The 12,852-nt window shown below is 45.2% G+C and overlaps 2 protein-coding genes across 2 annotated transcripts in view; one reads left to right on the plus strand and one right to left on the minus strand.

Annotated features, from left to right (window-relative positions):
* ccdc78 (coiled-coil domain containing 78) overlaps positions 1-12,852 on the plus strand; it is a 38,062-nt gene that overhangs the window by 9,706 nt on the left and 15,504 nt on the right. The window lies entirely within an intron of this gene.
* metrn (meteorin, glial cell differentiation regulator) lies at positions 6,830-11,438 on the minus strand. The gene is made up of 4 exons (XM_085761245.1): positions 11,138-11,438; positions 9,882-10,315; positions 8,376-8,435; positions 6,830-7,692 (listed from the first exon to the last, which is right to left on the minus strand). Exons 1-4 carry the CDS (start codon positions 11,242-11,244, stop codon positions 7,379-7,381), a joined length of 915 nt encoding a protein of 304 aa, XP_085617371.1. The 5' UTR covers positions 11,245-11,438; the 3' UTR covers positions 6,830-7,378.

The raw sequence follows: 12,852 nt of genomic DNA on the forward strand, positions 1-12,852 counted from the left end.
CACTAAATTCCACATGTCATTGTATTGGTGGTGCAGCCGTAGTTTCAGAGCCGGGTATACCAAAACATCAGCACTAAAACATAGACCTTATTCATAATGCACTCCACTGTGAATGAGTAAGAAAATAAAGACAAAACTAAAACAAACTCTTAGCTTGGTTTTTCAATTGTCTTATTCCCAACTGGTCAAACAGAGAGAAAAGATCATATCAACATATTCATTATTCAGGTTCAAAGCAGTTTAATACTATAGTATCCCATGAGGATTAAAGTGTAGCAGCTTCTCTCTGAAAGAAATCCAACTGTTGCCTCAATGGACCAGAATGCAACATGGCAGCTAAACATTCTGGGCAATGAGCGATGGCACCAGTAGCTGAACTCCAACCAGAGCGTTTTGGCAGATGGTTAAACGGAGTCTGAAACCCCACTGTGCTCTCACCGACATGAGAATTTGGGGTCGCTACAACTTTCCAAAAAAGACTCAAATGTTTAGGCTGCTGCCATCTTACACAATGATTGGCCAAGGATGTAGAGGAGAGAGACAGGTATGGATAATATATGACAAAACAATGATATAAAGTCATGTATATACTGATAATCAAACATGTGCTAGAGTACCAAAGTGAAAGTGGAAGGAAATGTCACATTTTCACATGTTAAGCGCAGTGCAGCAGGAGTATCTGTTGACAAAGCTCAGCCTTGAGCTGCGAAATCCAGGTGAAAAATGCAAGGAGATACTAGTAACATAACAAAACCAGTGTGAGTGGCAGTTTCGTTCCTGCCTACCTCTTTCCTTGATAAACATTTCGAACAATAGCCGCAGTGCAGTATGTCTCTGAGGAGGTAACCTAAAACGACTGCTCCGAGGAGGAGGAAGATAACAAGCAATAAAAAGGTTTAAAAAAAAAAAAACAGTAGAGGGGAGGGCTGGGCAGTGGCTCAGAGCTGCAGGATTAGACTGGACAAACACAGAGGTGGGTGGCAGGTAGTGGGAGAAGAAATGAACTGATCAGCCGGGGAAGTTTCTTGCTTTTGTGCAGACAATGAGACAGGTTTTTGTCAGTAAAGCATAATCCTGGTGGTTAAGTGGCAGGCTTGGAGACAGCTGTTTGTGCACCTAGCAGTAAGTAGACTCTCAGTCTGGGGTTTAGTATCCAGAGGGATGACATCACCACATGAAGAGTCATTGTAAGGCCATTGTGTTTCAAGGACGTCAGCTTAGAGATCAGATGATGAGTAGATAGAACATTAATGAACGTTTACATAGTAATACTTCAACAACAGCCCATAGCACTTATCTATCTATCTATCTATCTATCTATCTATCTATCTATCTATCTATCTATCTATCTATCTATCTATCTATCTATCTATCTATCTATCTATCTATCTATCTATCTATCTATCTATCTATCTATCTATCTATCTATCTATCTATCTATCCATCCATCCATCCATCCATCCATCCATCCATCCATCCATCCATCCATCCATCCATCCATCCATCCATCCATCCATCCATCCATCCATATTACTGTGCAGTATTTATTCTGCTGCTGTGTTGTATTTCAATTTCATTTACAACAACTTTTAATATTTTAATCCCATTCTTATTTGAATTGCTTTTTTTTCCCCATATAACTATTTTTTGGCTTTTTGTGCCTTTATTAGATAGTGCAGTTGAGAGAGACAGGAAATGGGGAGGCAGAAAGCTCGGGGTAATGACATGCAGAAAAGGGCCGTCTGTAGTGAGGATACATTTACCATGAGCCTCCGTGCGCACGGTGAAATTCTTGGACCGGCACAAGATGGACGTCTTGCCAAGAATGCCTTCATCAAGAATTAAAGCCAGAGGTTCAAAGACGATCACATACCGTCGTAGTTCCGACCATAAACGGCGATTCGGCAGCGTTATTCTCATGACTCGCCGGGCAGCGTCCGCAAAACCGAAAGTAAGGAAACGCTGGTCGGCTCGCCCAGCATTTCCACCACTACTAATAATAACACAATAACCATAGAGATAAAACGATTTATATTTATCGAAAATGGACCCATTACCAAGTGTGGGTAGCGTAGATTCATCCACATTACTGTAATATGAGACTTTTTTATTGTCGCTGAATTTTTTGTTCTGCCGACAGAGAAACTCCTCGTTGTCCCTTTAAATGATTATATTTCCTTCATAGGCTGATGTTCTTCTGAGGATGGATCCTTCCCTCTCTGGCAATCCCCTGACTTTTCCTTTAACCACCATGACGTTGGCACTTTCCACTGAATCTCCTGTGAGTCAGTTTCCCCTCATCCTGCCACAGTGACTGTCTTTAAGTAGCCTTATTAGAGTGTGATGTCAGTGTTGGGAGGTTTTTGTGGTTGTACCCCCTGCGGCCGATGTCAGCCCCAGGATGCGGTGAGGAGATGGCAGCTGTGTCGAGCTCAAGTGAAAAAGGGGTAGCGAGCGAGCGGGCCTTCGTTGGAGGGGGTCGCAATTCACTCCTTCTGTCTTTCCTTACAATACTTTTTTTTGGCGGGAAACAACCAAAGACGCTTGTTTGACCCAACTTGTGTTTCTTTGCGGGACCCCCTCCCTGAGAAAAGTGTCGCCCGCCTCCACACTCATACACCATGTCCACCCTGTCTTGATTGATTTTCAGTGCGCATTTTGGAAGGGATTACAGCCATCTGCAGGCTCTTGAGGAACAAAGGAGGCTCCTCGCTCTCCTCCCTTCTCTACTTCAGAGGGATAACATGGCCAGATAAACATGCTCTTGCACCGCTCTGCACTTGTTCTCTATTCTGCCCTGACCTCTCAACCCAGCCAAACTGCCCACTCCACTTTAAAGCTGACCACGTTCCTCTCTCCCTCTGTCGCCCCGCTCCGTGAATAGCGGTGACTCTTTACGCATGGGTTGTCGCACATTGCCCTCTGCAGAAACCCCAGTACAAACTTTTGCCTGCTCTCAAAACTTCCAGCACCGAGGAGGAGGAGGCTGAAGGACGAGCGGGGCAAGAAGAAGTCAGTGTGGTGTTTTCATAACGTTGGCATTTCCCTAGCATGAGAATTAGCACATAGCACGTTATCGTGTTCTCAGACCTGAACATTCACAGTTTCCATTAGTGAATCATCACTCCCAGCTGTGCGAGAGTGTTATGGGAACCAGACATCGTCAGCTGGGGTTCTGGGATGCCAGAGTGTGGTGGAGAGAGAACGTCATGCTGCGCTCTCAGCTGGTGCTGGGCTGATGGAGCTGCGGCGGGCAGGACGGCACGGCCACGAAGTTGGGTCGGGGTGACTGGGATCACCAGTATTCGTTTATGTGGAAAATAAACCCTGATGAAATCCACAGCTGTTTCTTTATCACTTCTCGCTATAATCTGGTCCATATAGAGCTGGACAGAAGCACCCTGTCGTTGTCCTCCGCCCATTTACACAATCTCACAGAAACCAAGCACACCAAATCAGCAGAGACCGTGGAAGTTTAAGATTCATACATGTCATGGGAACCTCAGATTGTTATGTCTCGTCCTGAAGTGTTTTAAGGACACTTGGTATGTAAATACCAAACACCGACCTCTTGGCCCACCTGCTGCTCTGGAACAAGAGGGAAATCAGTGGAAAGTGAGAGCAGCAGAGAAGCTGCGGACAGTCAGCGATGTACAAACCTCAAGTATGTTTTGGCAGAAGGTGAGAGATTTGAGATTTGAGATGTAAAACGCATCTCAGAGCATCGCAACCAATGTTTTGGTTCCACAACAGCGCGTCACCCACCCAGCAGCTGTGGGACAGACTGAAGATGAAGCCCTGAAAAGGATCAGTGTGAGGGATCAGACTGCAGAAGGGAAGTGGAAATTAATTATGAGATTATTTCAACATGAAGAGAAGTTTTCTCTTTGACAATGATTTAATGTAACTGTAAACACAGAGCACAGGAAGCTCTTTTCAGCTATTAATAGGCTTCTGGACTCTGACCTGTGATGATATCAGTTTGGATGTTGAGTCTAGTTCTGCAGAGCTGATTAATGAGTCATATTGTTGGATGACAGGGTGGGTTGCTGCTGGAAACACAGGACCTGTGTGCTAAAGGTGGGGATGTTGTTGTGCTGGAGAGCCAGGGAGTGTCCAGCAGCACTTTGCCCCCCGTCTGCCCCTCTCATCTCTGGAGCTTTGTCTCCGACCACTTCCCTCAAACTCCCCCAGGGACTGACGGAAGTCCACACCCAACAGCTCTCCCATCGCTTTGGCTTCCACGTTCCTCAGCCTTTCCCTGCTCTGCCTCGCCAGCACCTCACCTCAGCCTCACAACAGGACGTAATAAAGAGAGCAGTGGCGTGGATGGAGGAGGAGGATTTATGGTGTGTGTCTTTAGCGCCCTGCGAAACCAATGAAAACCCCCTCGGCAGTGAATGGCTGCACGCCTCATTAGCAGTGTGCAGCATACTCAGAAGTTGTGTCTTCAGGATCTTCTGTTGACAAAGTTGATTTGAAAATAGTTTCTCTGTTTTATTTGGATTGCACCGAGTGTAGTCGTAGCTGTGGCTTTAATTTAGCGCAGTGCAAAACCCAGACTGTCACTGCTGACATCCGCTCTGCTCTTTTTAGGGGTTCATGCTGGGGTCACAAAGAAATGACAACAATGCGGAAAGTTGAGCTTTGTCAAAATGTCACATGATGTATTGGCTGAGGGAGTATAATTTGAGTGCTCTTTGTTTTGGCTTATCAGCCCTGCAGCAGTAACCTCAGATGGACTGGAAGGGAGGGGGGGCAAGGGGGCAGAGGAGTGTCCGTGTGCAGGGTTGAGCAGCTCGGGGCCCCCAGCTACGGGATGTTTTAAAGGAGCACTGAGGCAGTAAATAGCTGGGGAGGTTGGAGGTTCACTCACACGAACTACCGATGCAGTGGCATAACCAGCGTCCAGGGTTTCTATGGGAGATAGCTGGCCAGACATGGGAGGCATGTCGCGCTTTTGTGATTCTTTTCCATTTAACCTAAACACCATGTTAATTCCCCAGCTGCTCTTTTACTGCGAGCAGTAAATCTTGAGATTTTTTGCCGAGGTGTGCGCGGTACATGTTTATATAGAATTCTGCAAGAAGGAGAAACAGGTGGTGAGTTTATCATAGAGGTTTCAGTGGTATGGCTGCACCTCACCTGTCAGGAGCAGAAAATCTACCATAGTCGGCCTTGACAGGTAACAGATACGCTAAGTACTGTATGTCATGCTGTAAATTAAAATCCCAAACCCTAAAATCCTAAACTCCAAGCTGAACAGTAGTAGAGTAGAAAACAGATTTGGTTTGATTGTGTCCTTGTGTACACGTGGTCAGGATAAGGCGAGCGACTGTGTGGCACCTCGGCGCAGCCCAGTCCGCCGTGCCGCTCCCTTAATGGCAATTTATTGCTTCCTGAATCCTGAAAATGGGAGGCAGAGGACAACAGAATTCCAACCACTGTTTTCTACCTCCTTCCCCCGTCCAAACGCCCTCAGGGTCCTAAAAACACTCCCTAAATCTCTCTGCCTTTTAGGCCCTCTCACTCTCTCCGGCGTGCCATTTGTTCTGTGCTTTCAGGGATCTGATTCATGGGCACTTGAAGTGACTTATGTCTGAGAAAGTTTACCATGGTAAAAACATTTGGAGCCACATACTCTAACGGGAGCTCAGTATGTGCCGAGTGAGCGGCTTATGGAGCATGAAATGATCCTGTTGAATTAAAAAGCCTTAAAGGATCAGTTCAAAGTGAAAGTAAGTGAGAAGAAAACAAATAAAACCCAAGAAACATTGCTGAGTGTTTTTCTCACAGTATATTTTAATAACACAGACAAACATAAAAATAATGCACAATACTGAGACACCATTGTTTTTCCTCATGTCGTTTCTAGAATTTCTTATTAACATATTTACATTCACATTGATATTCACATAAATTCACATGAAAAATAAACAGCAAAATGGCAGTGTACGCATTTAAGACATACTGCTTCAGCATATCATGGTAATTTTGGTATGAACCCCCTTCCCCTTGCTGATATATAGTGCACAATACATATGATACCACTTACAGAATCAGAACAGAATCGTATACATTAAATGCATATTTTGTTTCTTTTGAGCGAGCCTTGTCCAGTCTAGTCATTTCCTTTTCTCAGCAAGAGCTGGATTTTTCTAGCATGATAACACTACACTTCACTTCTCTTGCGAATGGCTGTTGTCGACTGTGTAATGAAAAACTTGTTTGTTTTACTTTCAAACCAAAGACTTAAAAATTGAAAAAAACAAAACAAAAACATCTTGAGTTTGAAATTTTAGAAATACACATCAACATAATGAGAAAGCAGTAAATGACTTGAAAACAACTGAACTTGTAACTGCTTTGGCAAGACTCCTGCAACATGGTTTTAAATAATTCTTTAAAAAGTCAAATTTTGTAGAAACATTGCTTGCTACTGAAATAAAACATTATATCTTACAAAAAAAAAGATGAGTCTGCATCTCTTTTTAGAAACAAAATCTCAGAGTTGGCTAGAATGTGAAAGTGCTCTCAGCACTATAGAGCTGTGAAAACTGCTCAGGTAGCCTTAGCTTTGTGTTACTACTGTATGTGCTCACATTGTCTGTACATATATTAAATTCTGACTCGCTCCACTATGCTACATATAGTTGCTTTTTTTATTTGGTTTTCAGTGCTTGCAGCATCACACTTTCCAGATCATTCCCTTTCCTTAAGCAGTGCAAATATATTTTTTTAATATTTCCTTTTCTTTTTTTAATAATCTCCTTAGTAATAGTAACACTGAGGACGACCCCAGTACAGGGGTAGCCAAAAGATAAAAAAAAAACCCACCTTCTCATGGTTGGACATTTTCTGAACAAAAACACTGTGGTAATAAAGGTGGCCTCAGTGTGTCCACACCAGGACATCAGCTAAAAGGCAGGAAGCTTTCTGAAGAACTTTTCTCAAATGTTCCTGAGTTTCTAAGCAGTGACTCTGAAAAGGCCTGAATTAATGGCTTAACTTAATTTATCCCCAATGGAAAGCTTTTCAAACAAATTTCTCTGAACCAGCACGATGGCATCACTGTTTCTACAACTGTCCAATGCCAAAATGCTCCTAATCTTCATTTCTGCCGTGTCTCTCATGTCACAACTCCACCGGGTCTTTGGGACCAGGCGAGTGCATATTGCACTGAAATGGTGTTGGGAAAGTCCATTTCACTCCTCAGACCTTTGGGAAAATCCGTCGGTGGCACCGTGGCAACTTCGACAGGGCCGGTTGCACGTCGTGGCTTCTTCTGAAACATGGAGCAGGGCTGAGTTTGGCCTGGCCTTCGAGTGCAGCCTTCATTCATTCTGTGCGATAAGACAAGATGCTGCAGCGTTTCGGCTCAGTCTACGGGCAGCTCGCAGGGTATCTGCTGGGCTGCTTTGGCCGTAGTGTACACCCGCTGGAAGTCCTTGTAGTGCGGAGCGCAGCCCAGCCAGGCCTCCCCGAAGTGGACCCGGCCTGTGAAGAGGAAGCTGCCCGGCCCCGGTCTGACACCGCACTGCAGCAGAGTCCTGATCTCGCCCTTGCTGGTCAGGCGACTGTTGCCGGTGAAGAGGGCGTACTTCTGACGAAACACCCGGGTGGCGCTGACCTTGATCACCGCTGCCCGCAAGTTCTCGTCTTGCTCCACAGACCGGATGTTTCCACGCACCACTGTGGATCGACAGAACATTCAGGTTCATTCTATGGTTATTTTACAAAACACACTTTTTACATGCATACGTAAATATAAAATGCTTTGCTGTGTTTTTTTAATCTTGAAACTGTTGCATTGTCCTGTCTCAGCTTTGTTCACTGTGGGTTACTAACTGATGTTGGAGCCGTTAGAAGCCCGGCCTTGGTCACTAATCCCTCTGACTTTTTTCACTGGCTGAACTTTTCCTCAGTGCCTTTACAGCTCAATCAGAAGCCTACAGATTAGCCCACCACTCCCTCCCAAAGGGGGTGATGTTGGGATTAGTCCACTACAGCGCCTCCAGTAGAGGCTCTCCTGTGTGTGTGTGTGTGTGTGTGTGTGTGTGTGTGTGTGATGGGGGATGGAGAGAGCTGCTGTTTCACCTTTAACCTTTGCACTTTTGAGAGGAGAGGATTTGCAGGCATAGGGGTGCTCTGCCTTTAGACCAATTCGACACAACCGATTTGTCGATCCCCGACTAGGAATCATTACTTTCTGTAGCTTTTGCTGCCTGGACTTGTTGCCATTTGGTGGTCTGGTTTAATATGTTAATCCTGTCTGAATTTGAAGGAGGGGGAGTTCTCGGTGGTTTCATTCTTGGATTCCTGTCCTTTACACTTCATACAGGCAAGGAGGGGAACGGTTGGAAAAGGTAACTCACCGAAGTCACTGGTGCAAACAGCCATCAGGATCTCTGTGTCGTTGCAGGGTCTGCAGGCATCTGGAGAAAGAAAAGAGAGGGAGAATCAGTTGGTGACCTCAAGAAAAGTCTAAACTCCTCTGTAACACCTATATGCTAATACTTATACTGAGCCTCCTGAAATCAAAGAGCGCATTTCCAGATCACATGCTCAGGAATGCGAGATGTGAATCCCAACCTAAAGCTCTGTGCAAAGGCGAGCAACAAAGGAGAGGAGACCAACCACCGAGTTGTAACAGCCAGCTGCTACTTTTACAGTTGGTAGAGGAGGACCAGTGGAGCTTTAAGGTGCAAGGCTCGTCCACCGCAGACGATTTAAAGGCCAAATGAAACTGCACCCCCCTCTTCCTCCTCCCTAGAGCCTTTAAGGGTGTCTACAGTCACACCTCATCAAAGCCTGGGCAGGGGCCAGGGAGAGGGAGAACTTCAAAGATTTTTAAAGGAGCACAATCCCACTTCCCAGTAAAGTCTGTGCTCCCTTTCACCTCACGCCTGACACATTTTCTTTAAAAAAAAAGGGAAAAAAAATGAAGTGCACCTTCCTGAAACTCATAGCTGAGTTTAAGGATGGCAGGAAAAAAAACAAAAAAGGGGGTTAAAAAGCAAACCAGTGAAGCTCTAGCTGTCTGCTTTGACTGAATTGTGGCTAGACAAAAAGTCCTGGCATTTTTTAAAGTTCTCCTTGTGGTTCTTTGGAGGCCCCTTGCCCACCCCACACATTCTCCTCCTTAGTGAAAACCTCTTGATAAATGAGATTCCTTCCTCTCTAGTCCACAGCAAACCCCCATCCAAACCTAATCAGTGTGTGTGTGTGTGTGTGTGTGTGTGTGTGTGGGACAGAGAGAGAGAGATGTAGAGGGGGGAGTATACTCCTACAGACAAGTCTCCCCACAGAGAGGCAGCTCAACAAAAGAGGGGAGCATCTCAGCTGGGCAGAGGCCTCCCTGTCGCCTAGGCGACGGCAGTAATCCCAGAATACTCATGCGGCACCCATTCAAAGGGCTCTGGACTCTGGAGAAAGCCCCACATACTGTGCTTTTGTCCCCCCCCTCCCCACACACACCCCTCCTCCTCCTCCTCCTCCACAGCTCCCTCTCCTACTCCAACCCAGCACGCCTCTGGGGAAAGTTTGGCCACTTCCTCCTCCCTGCTCTCTACATGGGCCGTGGAAAGTCCAACCAGCCCGCAGAGGCCTGTTATGAATTATGAATCATCTACAGGGAGGATTTTATGGTGTATAATATCATCACCGTGGGGTACGACTCTGCAACTCCCCAACTCCCCAGGAAGGAGGAAAAAAAAGAGCTGTGACCACAGTTTGGTCGGTTTTATGAGAAATTACAGTTTTTGATCCATAGAGAAACAAAGTGAGCTTTCAGATGTTTACTCAGCAATTTCACAATGATTATTGTTCTGTACTCCCCATCTGTGTTTCATTCTGCATGTGACCACAGCAGACTGACTCACCTTTACTGCTGATGGAGTTGGAGTCCAGTGACATGCGGGCGGTCCAGTCTCCTCTCAGCTCGTAGCGAAAGGAGGCAATCCTCCTGCTGATGTCCTGGTGAGGTGTAGCTTGCAGGAACAGGGCCACCCTCTCCCCCGGCAGCCGGCTGAAGCAGCGCACCCTCGGCGGGGGGGAGGACTCCAGGCGGTCCCCGACCAGGAGCTCCAGGACCCCGTCTCTCTCCAGGTAGAGCTGGGCTCCGTGGAACTGCTCCGAGGGCTTGACGCAGGCCGTGATGAGGCCCGAGCTGCTGCCGCCGGGCCCCACCGCCACAGAGGGCAGGCGGGGGGAGAGGGTGAGGCGCAGGGCTCCTTTGGGGTACAGCCAGTTCAGGGTGCCCTCAGAGCAGTGGAGGGAGATCTGCTCCACGCTGCCCTGCTGCTGGGACAGACCACTGTGGGAGGGAGAGCAGAGAGGGAAACACCAGTGAGTACATGTATCCAGCATCCAGAGTCACTCACATCCTCATCGAAGTGGACCGAGCAGGTTCAGAAATGTGAGTCATGCACAACTTCAGCCAAGATCATCATGAGTTCAGTAGAAACACAAAGTGACTTATGAAGAGGGAAACCTCTGCTGAACCTCTCAGTCCTGCAGCTGCAGACAACGTCTCATCTCACTGAGCTGCAGGACTGAGACGATCAGGAGACACGGACCAGACTGGGCAACACTTCAGCCAAAGGAAATGACTCTATTATTATTAAGTATTTTAATTTATAGCTCTATCAATCTATCTAAAACTCAAACTCCAGTAGTAGCCTCCTCCTCTTCTCCTGAGAAGGCGCCGCCTACTGGCAGCTCAGTGTAAACAGGGGCCCCCACTCCACACAAATTAATCTTTAGAGCCAAACTTAGGAAAATGCATCAAGTTCTCTGCATGATTGAAACAAAGCTGTGATGAAGCTGCACTCCCTCAACATGCATGCACAACGTGTGTTTCCTGCAGGCGTGGGGATTCGACCCTGCAGTCTCCTGTGTGTCTGGACCCTCGGTGCCTCCTGCAGCCCGGAGGCGCTATCTCTGCACAGCTAGAAACATTTTAATTGCGCCCTAATGGCAAGTCACAACATGTTGCGTTCACGGCAGCGTCGTCATTAACCATTAATTCTAAGGCCAAACAAACAAACAAGGACAAAGTGGCACCTGTAGCATCTCACAGTGACGTTTAAAAATCATCTTTTCATGAAGCCAAACGCAGAAAGTTGGAAATACTTGCCTGCCTCTCCAGCTGCACTGGTCCTCAGAGTAGTTTGAATGAGCCACATCAAAAATGGCAAAAAGTAAAATCCAAATGGCGTTAATCCAAACCCCCAAAGCAGACATGTTCGACAGTGATGCGAAATTAAAAACAAATAAAAATGAAAAAGGTCAGAAAAAGATTATTCCAAATCTGCGACGTCCTAAATCTCTATAAAACAACTTGTATTCTATCTCTGATCATCTCCATAGCTTTGCAGCCTCTTACCCTGATGTGTGAGATAAGAGAACAGCACTAAACTCTCACAGCTCCCCTCGACTCTCCGGGCCGCTGTGCGTCAGGGAGCGCAGCGCTGTGAAGTTATTCCCCCTCAGAAAAACTTCACGGACCAATCAGAGCGCGACTAGAGAAACTTTAAACCACTCACACAGAGCGGGGGGAGGAGGGACGTCTGACCTGCAGAATGAGTAACAGTATGCAAAGATAAACCAAGACACAATTCACCATTGTGTTGGGCCTGTCTGCTTAGAAATGACTAATTAATTAACGTAATTTAAAATGTGAGTTAAAGGATCCTCCCCCCAGATAGATATGGAGACACATAATATAGTATGTTCTGATTTATGTTTTTTTTTTTCCACCAAAAGAAAGTTGAATTGACCTTTTATTACATGGAGACATGCACCCTCATCCAAAAAACAAGAATCTATGAATATGCAAATATTTCAAACTTGAGCTGCTAAACAGAAAGGCTGGATTGCACCAACAAGGTTTAAATTAATCTAAGATGGATCTGAGTTTAGTAAAACTCGGTTTAAAAGGTTCAGCTAAGTTCTGCTGCACAGTTTCAATAAACTATGTTTAGTAAAGCCAAGTTTATTCATTTGTACTGAGTTTATTCTGTTGAATAAATTTGTCCCTGTTTATTCAACAGGGACAAGTGTGCAACTAAATCTACCGGTGGTTTAAAGTAGATCACAGTTTATACTGGAGTTTAAAGTTTTGGTGCAACAGAATTTACTTTAACCTTGGTTTGAATTTAAAACTAATCAGAGTTTAAAGAGAGGTTTAAATTTAATCTTTACTTTACTTTAAACTAGTTTAGTGCACCAGAATTTCACTTTAAACTAAGAAGTAATCAGTTTTAAAAGTTAAGCCTTCTCTGTGCCATCCAGCTTGGACGTCTATTCTCAGGGTATGCATTGGAGGCTTCAGGTTTTCACAAAACATTGATATACACAAGGTAATTGACATTTTGTAGTTTTAGTTGTGATGTCACAAAGTAGCTTTCTCATACACGTGCGTCTCAAACTCAAATTTAAGGTAAGCACAGAAACATGGTCCCACTTCAGCAAATGATTGTGAAATGCTATTTCATTAAATTGCTACTAACTCTGCATACATCTAATTTCTGCAAGGCCAAATATTTAAATGAGGTAACGATGAGCAAAAGACATTTTAGTGGGACAGGATATTAAACATCACAATTATATTATGTTTGTTGCTTTGTGTTTTATTGAGATTTGTTTGCCCTTTTCTCTCATAAAGAAGGTCATGTATATTTTATAAAGAAGGATTTTCTTCTTTATGAACATACACATTAATAAACAACTGTGATTGCCTTTTTTAACATCTCAAATGCAGTAAACTTCTTTAAACTAAGGTTTCTTATGGATCTGATCAGTAGGCTGCTTTGCACTGACTTCACTCTGCAACATTTCATTCATAACAAC

The sequence above is a fragment of the Trachurus japonicus genome, chromosome 19, assembly GCF_045865225.1.
Source record: "Trachurus japonicus isolate A0001 chromosome 19, Traja_1.0".
NCBI classification, from domain to species: Eukaryota; Metazoa; Chordata; class Actinopteri; order Carangiformes; family Carangidae; genus Trachurus; species Trachurus japonicus.

Bases quoted from the DNA above. Each gene is read 5' to 3' on its own strand.
- metrn (XM_085761245.1), bottom strand. From the start codon at position 11,244: ATGTCTGCTTTGGGGGTTTGGATTAACGCCATTTGGATTTTACTTTTT. The intron at 10,316-11,137 runs GCAAGTATTTCC...TCCCTCCCACAG, and splicing joins CAGTGCAGCTGGAGAGGCAG to TGGTCTGTCCCAGCAGCAGG. The intron at 7,693-8,375 runs GTGAGTTACCTT...GTCGATCCACAG, and splicing joins TGTTTGCACCAGTGACTTCG to TGGTGCGTGGAAACATCCGG.